The sequence below is a fragment of the Carassius gibelio genome, chromosome B8 (genome assembly GCF_023724105.1).
Source record: "Carassius gibelio isolate Cgi1373 ecotype wild population from Czech Republic chromosome B8, carGib1.2-hapl.c, whole genome shotgun sequence".
Classification (NCBI taxonomy): Eukaryota; Metazoa; Chordata; class Actinopteri; order Cypriniformes; family Cyprinidae; genus Carassius; species Carassius gibelio.
The window spans coordinates 17169922-17193415 of record NC_068403.1 but is presented as its reverse complement, the minus strand read 5'-3'; the positions used below and the strand labels follow the sequence as shown (position 1 = coordinate 17193415).

Here is a 23494-nt window from a genome sequence, read left to right as displayed (position 1 = left end):
ATTTCTCCTGTCCTCGTCTCTTTCAGGTGCTGATGGTAATATTAGCACAAGGGCCTGTTAAGACTCCATCTCTTTCATCCATTCTTTGGGAAGCTAGTTAGGGAAAAAAAAAATATTTCTCTCTATTGATTGGAATGAGGATGGCCTCTGACCGGAAATGAATCCGAATCATCTACAGATATTGAAAATACTTTGGTAAAAAACTTAAAATATATGAACAAAAGGCAATTATATTGTTATATAGACTATATATAGGCCTATTTTTTTGTCCTTTATTTTTAGTGTGTTTAGAAAATTGCATAGAATATCAGTCATTTATCTGTTAGAAGTCATTTGAAAATTAATTATTAAATTATTATTTTTTTGAGTAGCATAGTTTTGTAGTTGCATCACTGTATTTCACTGGTATTGATACTGACTACGTTTCGTTATTATGACAACCCTATCATCTCGTATTCATAGCTGTATCGCTTTTAAAAATGTGCAGTGTGACAAGAAAAGTAAAAATAACTCCTCGAGACAGTGTGAAAGAAAAAGTTTCAGGTTGTCGCCAGCACTCTAGCGAACGCAGCACAGCATTTGGGCCAGCTTATCTTCCTGAATGATGAAATCTAATCATCTGCTGTAACTCTGTGTTCTTAGCGCTGTTCGACATGGGAGCAGATCTCTCGCTGTGCGCCAAACAGCTCACTTTCCTCATCTCTCACTGCTCGCAGCTCCTCGTCTGCTGAGGTCTGGGATGAGAGGCTCCTGCCACGGCCCTCCTGCTGACTACACTACTGTCTTTCTCTGAATCTGGAGCAGGTGTGTGATGCTGAGCTGGTTTTCTGTGGCACTCCCATTTGCTTTCTGTTACAGTGAAATAGCTTTAGTAGTACATTTAGCTTTTAAAGGTGGAAATTGGTCTGTGATCACTTGCTATAGAAAACAAGATACTTGTATCTGAAAGTAGTTGAGGTCAAACTTAAATTAAGACCTACTATTAAAGCTTTTAGTTGAACTCCAAAGCAAATGTTGAACCTGAATAAGTTTTCAGATATATCTTGTATCGGAGGTATTCAACCTTTTTTTTTTTCGCTACTACTAATAGTCTTTCTGTTCTCTGTTTTGTATTGTGTGTATAAAGCAAATACACTTTTCCCCCTGCACTTTAAACTGAATTTTCCAGGTTTTCTAGCATTTCAAATTTCTAAAAGTTACATTTGAGCATTTTAAAGAACCTTCTGTGAATCATGTTCCATTTACTGTTTACAGTTTAAACAGTGAATATTTTAATACCCACAGTTTAGCTCTATTTACCATTTTGAGTTACCAACCTTGAGTTTTTGGACCTATTTTTTGACCTTTTTTTGTGTTTATATATGTTATATTGTATACACACACACACACACACAAATGCATACAGAAGTACTGCTCAACTTGCTAAAGCAATGATTTTATATCAGGATACTAAACAAATATAGAGTTCCAGCTTATTTAGCTTATATTCAACATTTCGTAGGAAAAGTTTTTGATTAAGCAATAATGCAAATGTATGTAAAATTGCAGCACCTCTAAGAACTCTGTGAACTGTAGTATAAAGAGATGATCTGAAATGGCTTTATTCAGTGGGTTGGGTTGGTGCTTTACACATTTACTCTGTGCTATTAGACCTGCAAAGTTACAGGAGTTCAGTGACTTTTCTCGTAGCCCGCTTGGGGGTTAGAGCCCATAATGGAAATGTTGACACTTGGTTTAATAAGATTTTCAGAAATGTAATGAACTTTTCTATTTGTGACAGCAGAGCTTCATTAGCGGTGTAAATACTCCTACTCCTGAGGATGAGGTCACCATGCTTATTCTCACACGTACACAACAGAAATCCCATAATAAGTAGACTTAGGGCTGTGAGATTTACCTTTTAAATGCCAAATCGTTTGCAGCGGTTTTAATAACCTAAGGAAATTTGGTTCACGTTTGTGTGGCTATTTTGATAGCGTCGGTGAATGTCTGAAATGCCATCGAGCTGATGCCTAAGCCTGTTTGCTTTACTTACAGCACTTCACAGTGGCACGAAAGTCATTGCTTTTTCAAGAAATATGTTTCCATGGAGAGTTATTTCACTGTTACTGATGGCAGCAGTTGATGACACTGACAGCACTGGAATTGTCCCTTCTTTCCACCCCCAGTTTTATCAGGCCCTGCAGTAGAAACGTTCACCGAATTGTCTTTTTTTTTTCTTTTTTTTTTTGACCCCAGCAGCAAAAGCCCATAGATTATCTAAAACCGAGTTTGATTTCACCTTGTGGACATTTCAACGACCCTTTGACTGATTTTCTGCAGAGGTGGAAAAAAAATTCCCGACTGCCAACGTTTTAGTCTGTCTCACTTGAAACTGCTGAGCGTGCACTTGTGTGTGTTTTTTCATACTTGCGGATGGTCGTTACTGCAAGGACGAGTAATGAGGCGTCTGCTGTTTCTGACATGCTGTGAAACACATATAACGCTATAGATATGCTGTTTGTCTGGATTTTATCTCATCAAAGGACACTCCATCTGCCTCTTTGAATCTCTTTGCCTAGATGTTCAGGCTGTTAGCAGTGTTTATTGGCTGTGTCAAAGAGTCATAGCCACAAGCCTTTAGCAAAGATCAGTGCCCATGAGAGATTCTAGAAATGGAGCGCTGACTACATCTCATAACAAGCCCTCAAAGGCATGAAAAATTCTCTCATTTTTATAGGACTAAACTTTTAGAAGCACTACTCAAATATCAACAAAGAGTTATGTACAAAGTCAGAATCCACTGGCTTTGTGAAAACAAAGTAGTACTTCTGTTTTATAATAATAATAAAAAAAAAAATGAACATCCAAGTTTAGTCTCTCTAACAGACCGCTGGAAATTTAGTTGTCTGTAGTAATATCTGTAATTATTTCAACCTTTCATTCTATCTGCAGTATCTATCTGTCCATCTGTCATTTTATGTTTATATTGTTCTGTCTGTCTGTCTATCGCTCTGTAATTCTCTATGCCTGTCTAGCATTAAATTTGTCCGTCTATCATTATGTCTGTCGATCAGTTTGTCCGTCTGTTGTTCTGTCATCTATCGTTCTGTTGTTCTGTCTGTCCATTTATCATTTTGTCTGTCTCTGTCTGTCTGTCTGCAGTTTCCATTTATTCTGTCATTCTATCTGTCAGTCATTTTGTCAGTTTAACGTTTTGTTGTTTTATCTGTCTATCTGCCATTCTATCTGTCAGTCTGTCCATCTGTCTTTTGTTCTGTCAGTGCACACATCTATCCATCCATCTATCTGTCATCTGTTGTTCTACCTCTCTGTCTGCCTTCTATCATTCTGTTGTTCTACCTCTCTGTCTGTCTTCTATCATTCTGTTGCTCTATCTGTCCATTTATCGTTCTGTCATTCTGTCTCTTCAACCATTTTTCAGTCATTCTATCTGTCTATCGTTTTGTTTGTCCGCCATTCTGTTGTTTACATTTTCTTGTTCTGTCGTTCTGTCTTTTCATCAGTCTATCTCTCTCTATCTGTCCATCCGTCTGTCTGTAGTATCTGTTTATTGTCTTTTATTCTATCTGCCTATCGTTCTGTCTTACTTTATTTGCCTCTGTGTATCATTCTGCCATTCTATCTGTCTATCATTCGGTGTGTCCATCTATCTTATCTATTTATTGTTTGTCATTCTATCTGTCTGTTTCTGTCATTCTATCTGTCCATGTGTCATTGAGTCTGTCTGTACACATGTCTATCCGTCTGTTGGTTGGCCTGTCTGTACATCCATCTTCTTTCTTTCTATTTATCCATCCGTTCGTCTATCTGTCTATCTATCTAAAGGGCCCTTTATAAAAAAAACAGCTTTTTTTTCATTCAATTAAAATACTACATTTACATTGTTGAATTAAATGTTTAAATTTAAAGATCAAGGTCTTGTCTGGCTATTGATCTCCGCAGATCACCTTTACAAAACTTCTCTTTCAGTCTCTTTTGTTTCCAGTCATAAGATCTGATTTACAGTAAGACTGAATTAACTAAAATGTCTGTTGTAGTGGGAATCTGTGACATGTCTTTGTCCTGCATGTTCTGTATGTCTGTTCATAACAAAAGACCATACAGGGAGAAAACAGTTTATAATCATCATAACACTGATGGCACCATTTGGAAATCTGGTTCACTTTAATATCCTACTTCAAGATATAGTATAGAATTAAGCAGGTTTTTTTTTTCTTTTGCATGAAAGAGTTCATTTCTGTAAATAAAAATATTGCTGTGTTCCTTATCAGTTGAATAGCCACTTATATTATGGCAAGCAAATGAGTGAGAGTGTCACACACTTGATACATTCTGAAAGGCAGTTTATTTACATAATTATCTCTACCAAAAAAAAAAAAAACAGGTGAGGCTCGTCACAGGGAAGATCTAATTCTCTACTGCAGTTGAATTATTGTAGCATTATCATCACCTCTGTGAAAGCAGATGCGTATGTGAAGATGCTGTTAACATTGATGGCAAAATGTCTGCCTATTAGCTTGTTTGAGTTTCTTTAAGAAATGTGGCTTCATGTTGACCAGACAAATCTTACATTGATTTAGTAATATTTCGTATTGTTAATGGTATTGTATGTACTCTTACTTTGGTTTGTTGCCTCAAGCTATAGCTGACCTTTTTATGTGACCTTTTTAGAAATAATTTAATGAAGAAAATCCACTGAGGTTGGGTTGGTTCTTCGAGAGGCTGTATATCGCTTGTCTTGATTTAATGCCAGTGAAAAAGAATGGCAGCTGTGTGAGATTTATAGAATTGTGTTTGTTTATTTATTTATTTTCATTTTCACATATAATTGCTTTATCAATCCCCTGCACACATCTGTTCAGTTGATAGGTTTTTTTTATTATTTTTATTTTATTTTTCATGCCTCTGGGTGCTTTGTGCTTGGCCGTTGGCCGTCTGCACTCTTGAGCACTCACTCACTGAACAATTCTTGAGGCCTCAGATCAGCTCTTAATGTCTTAATGGAGCAAGGAACAATGGCTGAATATTAAAACGATGCTATCTGGCACAAGGGACGAAATTATAAGATTTGTTTCCCACTTCGGTGCACAAGCAAGACCTTGTATCTGTCCCTCACTTTCCCTACATATTTAAATGGTCTCACAGCATCATAATAAGCACTAAACAGTTTCTTAGTTATGTCTTGAAATTCCACTTATTCTTCTGCTTTTATGCAGATATCTATATATTATTATTATTGTAATTTTATTTATTTTATTATTATTATTATTTTTGCTATAATGGTTCGTGTTTGATGAGTAACTGTTCATTTTCTCATTTGTAATATGCATTTGATAAAAGTGTCTGTAAATGTTCTTTTGTACTATTACACCAAAGGTTTTTCACCAATAATGCATTTGCTTTAAGATTTAAAATACTTCAAAAGAAATTTGTAGTTAATGCCATTTAATTGCCGTTCAGGTTGCTTGTACAGCCTATATAATACTGACATGAAACTGGAAGGGAGAAAAAGATTTGAAGTAGCTGTATGGCAGCATGTTTAATCATGCCTTAATGGACTGGTCATTATATTCTCAGAGGGAGCAGGGTTTAGTCAAAGCAGGATTAGATCATAATTCAGTCTGACTGCATTAGTCCAAAGATTCCCAGCTAATTATGCTCAAACATGGATTTGAATACAAGCTCCACAAATATTCATTTTACTGTTCCCTGTGGTATCAGTAATAGATTTCAGAGAAACCTAGCACTTTGTTCTTTCTTGGCAAAAAATAAAATATTTTATAATATTTAGATTGAACTTTTATGGCGTCTTTACATAAACTCCAGTAATGGGAGTGTAGACATAATGATTGCCTGAAAGTGGCTTTATTTTGATTTATGAATGCCATTGCCATGCCTTAATTGACATCACACTGTGCTGTCAGACTTTGCAAACTTTTTTTTATAAAAAAAAAAAAAAAAAAAAAAACATAAAATGAAGCATTACAGCACTGTGAACAAACATGTGCATCTCAAAAAATTAGACCATTGTGAAAAGTTAACACGTAAAGTAAAACATTTCAAACGCTTTTTGTTGTTGTTGTTGTTGTTGTTGTTTGTTTGATTGTTTCAATTTTTATGAATAGAGTCAGATATAAGAGTCACTTCCTCAATCCTCAATACAACTATATAAGGAAAACCCGTAACGGCAAAGATGGTGGTTGTGTGCACATGTCTCGCCCCTCCCGCTGGAAAGCCAATCATCTGCTTTTAACAGTCAAGCCGGGAAACATTTAAGCCTATCGTCTGGTTCCACTGACGTATGCGCACAGTTGAGGAACCCTTGTGCTTGCGTAGTAAAGGTATAACCTGTGGGGAAAAGGCATTTTAAACCTTATTTTGGGGCAAAGTCATCAATTTTTTTTTTATCATATTTCACTGCTGTTTCTATACATGCTGTTTTTATGTCCCGGTGACCAGTGAAAGTGCAGTTCTGACTCTCTGCCCATTCATTTAGATAGGAGCTGGTCTTGTTATTTTGAAATAGCTGCCCAGAGGCGTTGCCAAGATGGCGGTGGAGTGGCACAACTTGCCTGAAAGGACTTTGATATCTCAAAATAGAAAAAAAAAGGATTTGCAAAACAGAAAAGTTCAGGTTCTTTAAAGTATGTTCATTTATGCACTCAATACTTTTCATTACACAATAACAGTAATATTTTTAAATTATCAGAATAAATGGTAGTTGAAATCACAATGCTGCGTGAATTCAACCAATCAGCATGTTTAGCACACAAGTCCCGCCCCCGAAAGTTACAGACATTTGAAAAAGTACTACCTTGTGGGCAGGGACTTTCTGAGGGGCAAATTTTTACATGGAACTTTATTTATATCCTGGTTCCTGCTGTGGAACACAGTGTAAATGCTGGTCATGTGACAATGTCTATAATTAAATGTATAATGCAATATTGTTGATGAATAAAAAAGAGACTAAATGGGGTTTACGAAACCTAAAATGTCTCTTCATTTTCGTTGACCAAAACGAGATGAAATGAAATGTTATAACATTATTCCATCTCGTTTAGTTGCGTTTTTATTATTATTTTGCAATATTTCTGTTGCCTGTGTCTCACTTTAGCGGCTGCATCAGGTCGCACTGCGCAGACGCAAGGGACGTCACTTCCTCATGCGTCCCTCCACATTTCCATGAGCTACATTATTGTGTCATGAAAAGTAGTTTTAAAGTTATTTCAGGTGAGAATGTAGTTGTTTAAAACTCAAATCTGCGGTTTATTTATAAAGACAGCGCCAATGTTAAAATGTATTTTGTCGATTTTGGAGACGATCAGCTCCACGCGATTAGCGGGAGCTCAGTGCTCATGTTACTGACAAGAGCAATCTCAACTCGGCTAGTCCTTCTGACATTTGCCGCTGGCTCTGATGTCTCTTTACTGGTTAAACATAAAATATAATTTGTTTTGGGTAAATCTAAGCGGTAATATTTGGTCTTTATTCAATCAATCTATTAATATGTTAAAATGAAAATAAAAAGAGGCAATAATGTTTGATATAATATTTTGTTTCACTGTAATGTAAGCTATATAGGCCTACACATTTCCATGAGCTACATTTCTGTGGCTATTATTATGTTTAAATGAAAACGAAACGAGGCAGTGGTGTTTGATATCATATTTTGTCTTATTATAAATATACAGTGAGGAAAATTGCAGTAGCCAAGGCAAGCTGACTGATGTTATCAAGTACGCTGCTGTTTGCAGAATTACCGGACTTGTGTCGTCCCATCCGCGGGAGATCACACTCCTGAGTCGAACTCACAAAGTCCGAACTACAGAGGATGCAAGTCCGAAATTTGCGTACTTTGTATTGAGAAACGCACACAGACCTATGTCACCAGACTATTTGTCTAATCTTCAAGGTACTTTTGACCGCGGTAGAAACACAGAAAGCAAGAAGTCTGGGGGTAAAAAGTTCCTGCAAAAAAAAAGTTCCTGGTACAATTGTTCTGGGTAATTTAGGTGGAAACACAGCAAAAGATTGTCTTCTGGACCATTGCCAAAGTCAGCGGTCTTCCCCATTATTGTGGTTTCAAAGAACAAGAGCTAAATACTAAATGACATGGCACCAGTCTATTTTCATTTAATAGGCTTTTAACTCCATGTGGGCTACTGAAATGTTGACACTTGGCTTAATAAGGTTTTCAGGAATGTAATGAACTTTTCAATTTGTGACAGCAGAGCTTCATTAGTGGTGTAAATACTCCTGCTATGGCATCAGTAATAGATTTAACACTTCACAGTTTAACACTCGCACACACACACACACACAAAGATTTCACAGAGGTGTCTTCTTAAAAACCTATTGTAGGCAGTGAGAAGAGATATTACAATTGTTTTGTGTTATTTTAATTTAAATGAAGGTGCTTTTTTCAATTTAAGGCACTTTTCGGCCTTAGGTTGTTACATAGAAACTGTTATAATTCAAAAACAAAACTCAAAAAAAAAAAAAAAACTGTTAAGTATTATAGTATGGCAATAATTTATCAACCTTACAAAAACGTGTCCGGCAGTTGTGTAATTTCACCACATAAGAAAAATCAAGAAACATTAGAGAGGAATATTAACATAAGTGACTTTTTATTTTTTATACAACTGTCATTTCCTCCAGAGAATGCTAGTAAATTAAGTATATTTTTTAAATGATGTAAATTAGTTTTTTATCATATTGGAAAAAATGTGAAAACATGACACTTATGATGCATGTATATTAACTGTTGGACATTGTCAGTAGACTGATAAACGATGAGAGTTTGTGTTTAAACTTGCATTATTTTAAGTCCACATGGCCAAAAGTGACTGAAGTGACTGAAGGCTGAAGAACCACCCAGGACAATATTATATTGTCTTTCACTTTGATTTAAATAACGTCAATCACTCCACTTATATTCATTGTACCGGCATATAAATCAGATTTGTTTACATAAAGCCTGAACAATACCTGCTGACTAATTATGAAATAGCTGGTTTGTAAGTATGAGCCCTGTTGCAGATTGAAGTTCTTGTTTTCCCTCCATCTTTGTGTTCTTCAGCTGATTTTCTTCCTCTGTGTGTGTTCATGACGCACTTGTCACAGTGCTCTAGAGGCTGAGCAGAGCTGCCGTTCTTCTGATGACATAAATATTCATGGACTGCACGAGATGATAGAAATTAAATGGTTTCGTACCTCATCATCATTATCAGTCTGCAAATCATGGTTAGGGGAAGCAGAGGAGTGTTTTCATTTATTTATTGTGAATTGGGAATGAATTTAATTTTATTCAAATAATTTGAACTCCAAGCAGTCTGCAGACAGCGTTCTTATGATAGTGTGAGTAAGAGGGGGAAGCGTAAAGTGCTCTTGTACAGGAAATGGACCACTCAACACTGTCGAAAAAGTCCCATTTCAGAGAAACCAGCTGCTTTTTCTGAAGAGTGTGGGGCTGTTATCATATGCATGTATTAGTGCTGTCAAACAATTAATCGCATCCAAAATAAAAGTTTCTGTTTACATATTATATGTGTACTATTTGTATTTATCATGTATATATAAATACACACACATGCATGTAAATATTTACAAAAAAATTACATTTGTGTGTTAAATATATTTTTATAAATGATATGAATATAAATATATACATGTTAATATTTTCAAAATATACGCTGTATGTGTGTGTATTTTGTATATACATAATATACACAGAACACACACACATTATATTAACAAAAATGTTTATTTTGGATGTGATTAATCAAATTAATCATTTGACAGCACTAGTACAGTATGTATGCATGTATGTGTGCATATGTGTGTTTGTGTATATAATTAAGGCATTTAAAATACAGCTTTGCCATCACAGGAAAAGTATTTTAAAGTTTTAAGTTTTAAAATAAATATTATAATAAAATGTGTTGTGTATTGGATTTTTTTTTTTTTTTGTAGCAATATTTCACAATATTATTGATTTTACTGTATTTTTGATCAAATAAATGCATGATGAGCATTGAATCGATTAATCTAACTATTAAACTGATTAATTGACTAATGATTATTCCACTGATTAATCAGTAGGCTTTGATCAATTATTCAGCTTTTGCAAATTAGTTAATATACTGAGGTATACATACGTGACCCCGGACCACAAAACCAGTTTTAAGTCACTGGGGTGTATTTGTATCAATAGCGAAAAATACATTGTATGGGTCAAAATTATTGATTTTTCTTTCATGCCAAAAATCATTAGGAAATTAAATAAAGATAATGTTCCATGAAGATATTTTGTAAATTTCCTGCCATAAATTTATCAAATGTAATTTTCAATTGGTAATATGCATTTCTAGGAACTTCATTTGGATAACTTTAAAGGCGATTTTCTCAATACTTAGAATTTTTTTGCATCCTCAGTTTTCAGATTTTCAAATAGTTGTATCTCAGCTAAATATTATCCTATCCTAATAAACCATACATCAATGGAAAGCTTATTTATTCTGACCTTAATGACTGGTCCAGGGTAAGATATAACAAATAGATAAAGGTAATCACTTTTTTTTTAAAAGTTTTTATCATATTATGTAATTACATTTATTTTATACAAATAAATATATTTGGCACACAAAATCAGAAGACAGACAGAGAAACTATCTCATCCATCATTTGTTTAGCCATATGAACAAGTAACTGAATGGCACATCATTCAGCCGAACATCTCTTTTGTTAGTCAAAGACATGAGAAAGAAAATAAAGGTGTGATGTTTTTGGATATTTTAACATAATCTCTCTTTAATTACCTTATAGGGTTATGATAATCAGAACAGCCCTGAACTAGATCAAGCTTTGATCTTTGCAAACCAAACTATCACTTTAATGGAATACAATTTCTTTCCCACTCATAAAAATTTGTTAGCTCCATATTGGAGAGCTGATTTATAACAGAAAATCAAATTGTAATTTCAATGTAAAGTGACACTGACCATGGTTTTTCATGTTTAATACTGTAAAGCTGCTTGATTTAAGGATTAGATTTAGATGTTGTCGATTATGTTGAGTAATCATTTCAGCATTAGTGAACATAATAGATTATTTTCAAAATTTTAAACAAATCTTAATTATTTTATGGACTGATACCTTCAAAATTGCCACTGTGTTTTCTGTAGATATTTGTGCGTATTTCTGTCCATTTTGCTTTCAAAGGGGCTTGTGATGTTGAGTTTGAACATAACCAGCTCAGAAAAGCAATTTTATCTTTAGATCATCAGCTGAGGATGGCAGAAGTGCTGTGAGGTTGTGCAGAATGCAGACCCTCTTGACCTTTGAAAAGTACAAAACACGCTGCGGTTCCTGGCACAATTGAAGCAGTGATTCTGCCATCTCTCATTACTGTTAACAATATAAGGGTCACCCCCATCCTAAAGCCCTTGAAATTCACCCCAAATCCTGTTCAGCCTTTGAGACATTTTGCGCCACTTTTTTTTTCCAGCTGAGGTCACTATGGCTTTGTGCAAGGTCAACTGCAAAGGGAAGCCAGGACAGTCAGCCTCCGCGGTGTACTGATTTTCCCAGTTAACCTCTGGAAGTCAATTAAAATAATTTAAAAAGATGATTTTAAAAGATAAGTCTTATTTTATATGATATATGCCACAGTTCAGTTCAAGCTCAATAAGATCAGCCCCAACATCTAATTGAAGGTATTGCGTCAAAGTGATTATTGGATTCCATAGCAACTGTAGCAATAAATACTGTAGCAAGATAAGCAGCAGATGAGTGGCTTGCTCCTTGCTTGCAGTTGATCTGTGCAAATAGACTCATTGTTAATTGTTATGCTGCAGTGTATTGATGTAATTGTTACTGTAATTGCTGTATCTCTTTACTTACAAGTTTGAAAAAAAGTATAATTAAAATGAATTACATATATCGATTGTAGCTGCAGAGAAGTGAAATTCATGAAAAGATTGCAATATTTTAATGAAGACAATACATAACAAAATGGCTTTAGATGTCAGTATTTTGTTCGACATGTTTTATATCCATAAAACTGTTATAAAACAATGTATAAAGGTCCTTCTCAAAAAATTAGCATATTGTAATAAAAGTTCATTATTTTCCATAATGTACTGATAAAAATTTAACTTTCATATATTTTAGATTCATTGCACACCAACTGAAATATTTCAGGTCTTTTATTGTTTTAATACTGATGATTTTGGCATACAGCTCATGAAAACCCAAAATTCCTATCTAAAAGAAAAGTATTTTTAATACAAAAAAGTCAACCTTCAAATAATTATGTTCAGTTATGCACTCAATACTTGGTCAGGAATCCTTTTGCAGAAATGACTGCTTCAATGCGGCGTGGCATCGAGGCAATCAGCCTGTGGCACTGCTGAGGTGTTATGGAGGCCCAGGATGCTTTGATAGCGCCCTTAAGCTCATCCAGAGTGTTGGGTCTTGCATCTCTCAACTTTCTCTTCACAATATCCCACAGATTCTCTATGGGGTTCAGGTCAGGAGAGTTGGCAGGCCAATTGAGCACAGTAATACCATGGTCAGTAAACCATTTACCAGTGGTTTTGGCACTGTGAGCAGGTGCCAGGTCGTGCTGACAAACAATATCTCCATAAAGCTTTTCAGCAGATGGAGCATGAAGTGCTCCAAAATCTCCTGATAACTAGCTGCATTGACCCTGCCCTTGATAACACAGTGGACCAACACCAGCAGCTGACATGGCACCCCAGACCATCACTGACTGTGGGTACTTGACACTGGACTTCAGGCATTTTGGCATTTCCTTCTCCCCAGTCTTCCTCCAGACTCTGGCACCATGATTTCCGAATGACATGCAAAATTAGCTTTCATCTGAAAAAAGTACTTTGGACCACTGAGCAACAGTCCAGTGCTGCTTCTCTGTAGCCCAGGTCAGGCGCTTCTGCCGCTGTTTCTGGTTCAAAAGTGGCTTGACCTGGGGAATGCGGCACCTGTAGCCCATTTCCTGCACACGCCTGTGCACGGTGGCTCTGGATGTTTCTACTCCAGACTCAGTCCACAATCTTCCTCAGGGTCCGGTCACCTCTTCTCGTTGTGCAGCGTTTTTTGCCACACTTTTTTCTTCCCACAGACTTCCCACTGAGGTGCCTTGATACAGCACTCTGGGAACAGCCTATTCGTTCAGAAATTTCAGAAATAAATAGTTATTTTCAAAACTTTTTTTTTTTTTTAGGAATGCTGGGGGGGGGGGGGGGGGACTACTTGTTTTCTCAAAAATATTGAGCAGCACCAAATGTTTTCTGCATTGAAATTTAATAATTAATAATACATTTTTCTTGGGCAGCAAACAGCATATTATAATTATTTCTGAAGGATCACGTGATAGTAAACACTTTGCCATCACAAAAATAAATAACATTTTAAAATAGAAAGTAGTTGTTTTGAATTGTAATATTAATTCACAATATTACTGTTTTTATTGCATTTTGATCAAATAAATCTAGTCTTGGTGAGCATAAGAGATTTATTTTTTAGAAATATTGAAAATCGTACAAACCCCCGTACAAAACCTTTTAAATGGTGGTTTATTTATAATCAATCTTACTTAGACTAAGATGTTGTTGCATAAAGGTTTAAATATATGAAGGTCTACCACTGTGGTTGTTTCCTGTTTTCTTGTCTTCCGTCTGCAGGAGTGTGAGTTCTGGATGAGTCAGAGTTGTCTGTGCTGCAGACTGATGTTTTGTTATATGAAATGTAACCATTTTCCTGTCTTTCCAGACAAAGCTTTCGTCTCCCTCACTGCTGGTGTTCATGTTCTCTCCTACCTGTTATTTTTCTCTCAGAGATATTGCTCTGTGATATTGCTTCACCCTGGTATCGTTCTTATTTTGTTTCTCTATTTCAGAAACTGAGCTTGGAGAACGTGCGGACATGCTTTCAGACCATCAATGCCTACATTTATCTCTCTGCTACAGATTTCTTACAGATTGCCTGAAGAAAAGACTTCAAATAAGTAGACATTTAAGGAATGGCTGTGTGAACATAACCTTATTTGCACTTTCTCGAAAGATGAATGTGGCATAAATCTGAACATACTAGTGTGTGATGATTCGGTTTGAAATATATATATTTTTTTATGTAATGAGTGTCTTCTGCAGGGTTGTTCTTGTTGACAGGACCTTTTAAGATCTATAACTTAAAAAAAAAGAATTCTGTGCAGGGTTAAAAGTAAATTTGAGGTCTTGGGAACACTCAATTAATCATGAATTAAGAGTATTCTCAAAATATTTTATTGGGAAATTTATGGTTGGATAAAAAAAGAAACATCTGGAATATTTCTCATCATGTCTAAAAAAAAAATTGCTGTCAGTCGATTGAAATTTTTTAAAAACAAATTAATACTTTTTTTTTCTGAAATTAATCGCGATTAATCCCACCTATCATTAACTTGAATTAACTTAAATATACTTTTAATTTGCTGTAATTTTACATTCAATCTTCAAATTAATGTACAAAAACAACATAAAGACCGTATATATTTAATATTTGTTTAATGGCAGCTTTAATCACCTTTTGGTAACTTCTTGACTTATATATTTAATATTTGTTTAATGGCAGCTTTAATCTACTTTTGGTAACTTCTTGACTTAGCTGATATGACATTGCATACAGATACTTTCATTCGTGTTTTGATATTTAATGATACTGTTATAAGCTAAGCATGCTCGGGAGAATACGCTCCGAGCACAGTACCGTTTCCACGCTCTTTTGAGTCACGCCTGGTGCTGCGGTGAAGATGGAGTGCACTTCTGAAATGTCTCCCATTTGATGGTCGCAAAGACATTCTGCGACTGAATAAATGCACTTCTTGACAGGAAACAAAAAGAGACAAAAGCAGCAGAGTGCGGTGGTCCATCCTAGCTCCATACCTGCATTAATTGGGTTAAATATTTTTAACTCGTTAAACTGAAAAAAATAATCACCTGCATTAACAAGCTAATTTTGACAACACTAAAATAAATAAATAAATTGAACTTAACATCTCTAGCAAAAATGGCAACCGAGACTTTTAAGTAAACAAAGACACATTTATTTACTTAATTAAAGAATGTCAACCAAAGATTTTCCTTTTTTATTACTTTTCAGTATTTTAATATTTTATTCAAGCAATAAGCCCTAATATATCACCCATATATATATATATATATATATATATATATATATGATAAATAATAATGTTTCTGCCAAGCAATGCAGTACATCAGCAATGTAATACTGATGTAATTACTGATGTGTTATTTTACAATGTCTTCAGCTAATCATAACCAAGGACTGGAACTATTCGTCTTATAACCAGAGTATTTAGACATATACTATGTGAGGCACTGCATGACAGAAATGATTGTGCTCTGTGTTTACATGTAGTCATCTCTCTCTAGAGCTATGCTGAAGCCCTTTGCAGATCTGCTGAGAGAAGGCCAAGTCCAGGATCACCACACAAGGCCAAGTCCAGGATCTGAAGGTACGACTCAATCCTTCCCCACAAGGCTCTTTTGTGCTCTTTGTTCATCTTCTTGATGCTCTGTTGTGAAATGAAGTGCCCTGGCACTGCTGCAGAATAATGACAATGAAAACGCATTCCTCAACACTGTCGTTTTGGTTTCGAGTAGTTCACAGTCAGCTCAGCTTTTTTTTTTTTGAAGCCCTTCTCGACTTTGCTTGCTTTAGTTAATGCACTCAAGCTCTTAGATCTGACAGAAGGAGCGTGCTTTTTGACACTGTTTCCACACAAACAGTTGGGGCAGATTTTTACTTTGAAGAAATGATGAAAGGGCTACGTACAGGACCCCGTTATTTTATTAACTTATTTTCAGTCATTGTAATTCATTAATTTAGCAGTGTGACCAATTGGGCCTTTTAGCACAGATAATGATCATACAGGGGTCATACAGCTGAAGCCTGTCTAATGTGGGCTTCAAAGCAAGGTTCTTGTCCGCTCTGCACTTCCGGTTCTCTCTGGAGGCAGGGGGACAGAGTGCTGTGGAACGGCTGCCAGGATGCTGCCATTAGAGATAAAGCTTTTCGTCTTGGCCTACAGCTGCTCCTTCATAGGTTAGCAGATGCTCATTAGAGACCCCAAGCCAATTTGGAGCCTAAAATGCACTCTGAGCCTCCGCAGGAAGAGCTGGAGTGCTGGGATGAGCCATGTTACCAGAGGTTTTGGATATTTGTGTTAATATTAATGTCCTATTGTGGCATCGTTGTGGTGTCATCTCTTTAGGGCATTGTGAAACTTTTCTAATTAACTTTAGTCATTTTTCTCCCTCAATCCTAAGTAGCGTGGAGCGCAGGTGTGTGCGCACGTGTTTACCCGCTCCGCATCTTCCACTGTGCCAATAGGCAACATCTTTCCACGAGAGTGAAGGCAACCTTAATTGGGGAAAAAAACAAGCCCAAGGTTATCTGAGACGTACATGTTTTTCTTTTTCTTTTTTTTTTGACAGTTTGATAGAAAGCCTCGTTTTGTCCCTGTTGATGATGGGAATCTAAGTGTACAAGACGTCTGTTGAAAATAAAAGGTAGGGTATGCTGAGGGAAAAATCTACAGCGTTTTCAAGCTGTTTAGAGTGATTGTTACTGAATCCCTGTATAGTATTCCTTCAGAACCAATTTTGGTGGTCCTTTTGTCCTTGTCTTCTACTTTACTTAACAAAAGTTCAAATTAAACTAATGAAATTAAATTAATTAAACTAATACAGCTTTGGAATTTGTTTATTTATAACGTTATCTATGGGTGAGTTGTTCTTTTAAAGGTTTTTGAATTTGAAAATTTAAACATTTTACGAGTCTACATTTCAAACTACCTGTCTGGCCTGCACTTCTGCAATCGTTTCTCAACATGGGAACTGTTCTGAATGCATTAAAGCATCTGTGTAACCAGTGAAAGTCTCAGAAGTGTGTGCAGCCATTCGATTAACCTCACAGAGGATTCCCTGCCTTCTTACACCGCAGGTAGCACGTTTGGTACGTAAATCATCGGGTGCCTAATTAACTGTTTGTTTAAATCAGCAGTATCTTGCGGCACTGTTTACTCTTTATTGTTGTTTTTAATTAACACAGAAAGAAGGGGCCATCTTCTCAGTAAAATTTGTTTGGAGAGATGTCGCTGAAGTAAAGGCTAAAGGAGAATGAGAGATGACAGGCCATTTAGCTGACGGAGAACACAGATCAAGGACTTTACACTTCCTGTTCTTTTATGACAGAAATCACCTTTGTCAAGAGGAACTAATTTTAAGGCACTTCTGTTAAGAGTGCTCAAAAATCAGATAAAGATGTTGCTCATGAGGTCGATTGGATTTGCCAGGCTTAAAGTGATAGTTCAGCTAAAAATGATAAGTCTGTTATCATTGATTCACCCACATTTTATTTCAACCTTGTAGACATATCTGTCTGGAAAAAAAATCTGTGCTGATTTTTTGATTCTATGCAATTTCAGTGAATGAAAACAAAAGCTTTAAAGCGTTGTTCCATGGAAGAAACAAAAACAGTTTACAACAACATGAGGGTGAATAAACGACAGGATTTTCCTTTTCAGCTGAACTATCCTTTAATAAAACTTGCATGAAACTAGGGCTGTATGTCAGGCAAGCTTGAATGATTTCAGTGAGGTTTAGGAAAATGTCTTTGGCCTTCTATCTGCCCTGGCCAGGACATCCGCAGGGAAACATGTGGTAGTTAGTGATTGATTTGAAGAGCAAACTGTGCAGCTGGAGCCAAGTACAAGTGAGAGCCCATAGGGGCGTCCTTGGATGCTCGCACACACTGACCACAAGCTTGCGGACTGTCAGTGCCCAGATCCTCCTCTGAGAAACGTTCTTACAACTACTTACAAAACTGATGTGGTTTGTGTATTTCCAGCTATATGATATAAGCTATAATTCAAGCTGTATCAATCGTTGTAGCATACATTTACCTCAAGAAATGCTTTTGACTTATCCTTCTTTTTTTTCTGCAAAAATGCTGTCACATGCAATCATAGAAATGGGCGTTTACTTCCAAGTTAAAATTTCAAAATGAACAATAAATAAATAAAGTGCTTGCACCAATGTGCAGAATGTAGATGTAAATGTAAGTGAACCACAAAACAGTAAAGTGTACCTAAGTATTTTAACATTTTGTTTTCCTGTTTGTTTTTACGCTTTGAAAGAGAAAGTGGTGTATTTCCCACAGCAGTTTGGCAAGGTTTTGCCAGCTCAAGCTTTTCTACTCCATCATGGCTATAATCCAGATACATCAGATGCATTCGTTTATACAGTACATGTTGTTTCTAGATTACCCCGCTGTAGTCACTTAAGTAAAGTCCGGCTCTATGTGCCAGGCTGTTTGTGCACCAGTGGTCTGAAGAAGAAAAATGAAGACCGTAGCGCACCTTGAGGGAGCGTTTCATCCTGCATCCTGTCAAAGAGAGGCTGGAATAGAAGGGTAATGGCCTTGGGCTGCCAAGATCCCTTCTCAAGCCAATTCTTAGTCTGACAACAGAATTCACACAACTGCAAGCTCCTCGTGCCCTCTTTCAGAATAACTAGGCAATTTTACATCATTGAACATTAGTTGGTTGTCCTCAAGGTCAGAAGTGTGCAGCAGTGCTGGGTGATATATGGAATATTTATGATTTATTCAATCGGATTTTGCTGGTGATATAATATTAAACAGAGTTGTGAAATTCACAATAATTTAATGTGCTTTTTATTAGTCCATTTCCTAAAGGCCATGCCAGTAGGCTTGTTTCAGGCCTTCTCCTTCGCGATTCACGATGATGTTAAAAAATATTAATAGAGTCCTTGTGGTTTGATTTGAACAACCACCATTGTGCCCTTGAACAAGCCATATATGACCCTGATGTTCTGTTAAGATTCGTTAAGTTCCATAAGACCTCGGTTCTCTAAAAAAAAAATTCTAAATCAATCTGTTATGGGATCTAATAAATATGATAGATTTGAGTACAGATTTATTCACATTTGAACAAATCTAACCAAAAATGTTCAACAAAATTTCACTAATTTTAAAGTTTGCTAATATATATATATTATATATATATGTTTTTACTTAACTTTCCTCCATAGTGTTATAATTAGCATACCACCCAGTGATGTGGAACCCCTGTTTATAATGTTTTTGCAGAAAACAAAACATAATGCAGTATGAAGGTTTTGATTTTACACTGTGGATAGACAGTTGGACATCAAACCGTGGAATTTAAAGATGTGTGTTCAAATTGCTCACAACCATTTTGAGTACTAGGAAATTTAAGGCTGTTAAACTTTCAATTTCTACTCTTGCCCAATTTCTACTCTTATAGCTTGTTGAAATTGCCATAAAAGTAAGTCCTGTATTGGGCTCCCATATGTTTTAGCCTCTTCTGCCAGCTGTGTTACGGGAGACAGTCAAAAGCGAAGTGAGTGTGAACACAGCACAGTCAATTACAGTAATCATATTGTACACACCTAATTTCACTGAAAATGTACTTTGTCCCGTTTTTAATGTTGACACATGCTTGTGTGTTTGACTGCAGAGGTATACTGTGTTTATGTCTACATACCTGGGTATAATAGGTCAGATTATCTTGCAGAATTCAGACTTTTTCACATCACTTGGCTGTGGAATTCAACCTCCTGTAAGGAGGTGCCAGGCCACCTGATAAAGCAGTGTATTATAAAACCAGCTACCGGTAGCTCTGATGCAAAAACACCTTTTCACTTGGCTACACTGTAAAAATATTTAAAATAACAAAATTGTAAATAAAACAAGGATTAATGGAGTATATTTTTCAAGAAAATGTTTTTTTCAGTCATTCTACTGCAAAATATCACCGTTAATTCAATGTTTTACTTGCTGTTTCTTTGTAATTTGTTTTTACTAGCTACTGACTAACAATATATTTTCACCAATATTACATTTTTCATTGTGCGTTTATATTTACAGATTATTTTTTTTCTATTTATTACTTGTGTATTTTTCATATATGTAGAAATATAATTCAATAATGTAATTCAGTTAGTCATTTTGTTGTGTTTTCTTGGCATTTCTGTTTTTTATTATATTTCTATAGGTTTTTATGTATTTTATTTCAGTATTTTCTTGCAAATAAGCAAATGTTTTTTTTTTAAGGTTTTAAGTTAATCATAATAATCCTGATATAATAGATAATAAATACTTATTATTGCCTAATAACTGATAATGCAATATACTGTGCATCTCTTTCGAGAATAGTAGATAGTTATAGTTAGGGGGTGCCATAATGAATAGCTATGGCTCAATATACACTTTAATAGTTGTTATAAAAGCCAGAAATTTAATATTGGTGCATACTAATTAATGTTATGGTTTTAAATAAAGAAGTCCAGCTCACATTCCTCAGATGTTGGAGGGCTTAACATAATTAGATTAAAAAATATCTCCTCTTTCCCGAGTACTTTCTTTATCCTTCCTTTATGTCAAGGTCAAGTACACTGAAGCACAAAATCATTAACAAACAAACAAAAAATCCTCAAGCTTGGCCTAGCTTTCTTCATCTGTGCAGCGTATCTTTAGCTGGGTTTGTGGAAGCTGATCTTACTGTAATTTGGTCCCAGTGGACCAAGATGCTTTGCCAAGCCGCCCACACATCATCATTCCCTTTCAACCCTGGGCCGTATCTCCCCACCAAATTATTGAACTCATTTGCACTATTGTAGTCTCAGCAAATGTCAGTATTCTCCTTAATTTCCTCAATCCCAGAAATATCTTTCCTGCCTAGACCCCTTCTTTATTTACAGTATCAGCCAAATAACTTCAAAGATGGAGGTTTTTATATATTCGCTCTGTCAGGCGGCTCGACGTACCCTAATGTTTTCCTCTTATCTTATGAAGGGTGTATTAATCTTGTTCCCAGTGTGCCTCGCTCACCTGTGCATGGCTAAATTATAAATGAGAATTGTGTGAACTAGATTGTTTATCATGGTCATCTCTGCTCTTTCAGGCAGACCAGCTCTTGGGGAGCGTGGATGAGATGTGGGTGGACCGCATGGACAACATCACCCAGTCTGAGAGGAGAAAGCTCTCTGCCCTGGCGCTCATGTCGCTTTTACCGTCTGACAACAGGTTTGTCATTATATAAACACCTGCAGGATCTTCCTATCACATTTGCATGCAAATGACTGATGCTTTTATAGCAGAACTCATCAGCAAGCTGTACAAGTGATAACATTTATACAAATCATTTGACATTCACCACGGAGACCATACAAATAAAAAATGACTTTGTAATGATGACCCGCCGGGAGAAATGGCTTGTTGGTTTTAGCCACGTCAGTAGTTTGGATGTCATTTACGTTTTCACGCCTCAATTTTTTTTTCAACTGCTAATATAATAGACCAAGCTCAAATAGCAACATCTATTAGAGTAATGGCAGCCAGTATACACAAGCAATACTAATCATAAACTTGGAGCGATCTTCCACATTTTTTTTTCAATGACCTTGGTTCTAGAAATTTATTTCTAATTTATTTTCTCTATAGGCTTGTTTTATTATTATTATTTAATCCTCAATAAACAGTGAATAGCTGAGATATAATTTAATAGCACGATTTTTCACAGTCCTGACCTCTCGCAGTATGCTATCCGATCCAATCAGAATGCATTGCACCTAGCGCGAGAACAGAACAGACTGGGCATATGCCTAACTCCAGGTTCACACACTTGTCTGTTATGCACCTTTTTCAGAGCCCTATGTTAATGGATCAGAGCGTTCACACTGCACACGGTAAAAGGCTAGAAATAAAAACATGCGAAAATAATTAATATCTGGCACATGAGCATAGAGAGAGTTGTAATTGCACAGGACACAGTTTAAGTGAGAGGATACACGTTTTAAGTGCATATCTGTGTGCGTCAAAATTACAATTAACATCGAAATAGCAACATTTATCAAAGAAATCTTAAAAATAGTTTAGTTTTTTTTTTTATATCGCACAGCCCTAATACAGTTAACAATCTAGCTTCTGAGTACTAAGTTATTAACCGCGCAAACATATGTGTTTGGTTGTGTGGGCCGCGAGTTGAAAAAGGTTGGGAACCACTGATCCACAGAATAAACACATTATACACTTCGATTTGTAGCATAGATGTATTTGAGAATCAAATAAAAAGACAAAGGAGCTAAATCTTTTTTGAGGGAATGAGGTACTCATCCTTTGATGATTTATATATATATATATATATATATATATATATATATATATATATATATATATATATATATATATACAGTATACTAATATATGTATATATAGTGTACTGGAAAAATTAAGTTTTGTGATATTTATAGGATTATTGCTTTCAGGGGAAATTCATTAACTTAAATTCATTAACTTTAATTTCTTAAACTGGTTGCTTATTAGCATGCCTGTTATTAACATCTTGGACGTTTATTAGTACTTATAAAGCATATATTCTGCATGTCCATATTCTGTATCCTTACCCAATACCTAAACTTTACAACTTACAACTTACTTAGCAATTTAGGAGTTTATTGAGACAAAAGTAATAGTTAATTGTTTATTAATAACAACAATTGGACATTAAAATGAAGTGTGACCGCTCACACTTGAAGGAATCCACACAATAGGGAATTTTTCATGAGAGTGAAAGATTAGGCCATACAAATTTTGCAACAGGTTGAAGATGATCACACACATTCGTCCTGTTGATCAACAGAAGGCTGCTTGGTTTGAAACTGAGCTGTGCTTTCTATATTGCTATACTATTGACAGTAGATAATAAACTCTTTTTGCTCACCAAATTTCACAAATTGAACATTACACCATTAGTCTTAATTATAGAAAAACAGTAATATGATCATATAAAACTAATTTGTCTGATAATTTTGTTAGTTTTAGAACCTTTGATTGGAATTTGAGTGGGAAAACACCTAACCCTTGTACACAACTCTGGGGTGTTTTGCAGCTTTTTTGCTCTCAAAGGTGAAACTTTCTCCATTGTGAACAATGTTAAAAACAAGGATCTCTGCAGCCAAACACAGTTTCTTGAGTTACTTTTCTTTTTCAGTCTTTTCAACTCTGACTCAAAATCACATCATTAAGGAAAGAGATGCACCTGTTTACCTCCACTGCACACATAATGTAGTGAACGGCAATAACAGTAAACAATGAGGTGGTAATTTGCATGATTTTCTTTTCTAGGAAACGGTCTCAAGCATCCTGCACTGCAGACATAACATATTTGTATTCCTTGTGGCACAGTGATTAACAAGATATATTTAAATTTCACGTCAAACAGGTTGCTGACCCTTGCCACCTTAAAGACCAGACCATATGTCCGGTCATATTGCTTTAAATATGCAAACTGTAAGGGGAAGAGAAATGGTGGATAAATTCATGATTGACTCTACTTCTCGTTTCTCATTACAATATAAAT

General features: G+C 35.7%; 1 protein-coding gene across 1 annotated transcript in view; it reads left to right on the top strand.

Moving 5' to 3' along the window:
- Window positions 1-23494, top strand: part of ipo11 (importin 11) — a 121867-nt gene that overhangs the window by 86232 nt on the left and 12141 nt on the right. Inside the window, 6 exon segments of the mRNA XM_052564316.1 lie at window positions 13929-14008; window positions 15459-15486; window positions 15489-15541; window positions 19379-19474; window positions 19592-19693; window positions 21038-21159. Of these exon segments, the coding sequence (XP_052420276.1) occupies window positions 13929-14008; window positions 15459-15486; window positions 15489-15541; window positions 19379-19474; window positions 19592-19693; window positions 21038-21159 (481 nt within the window).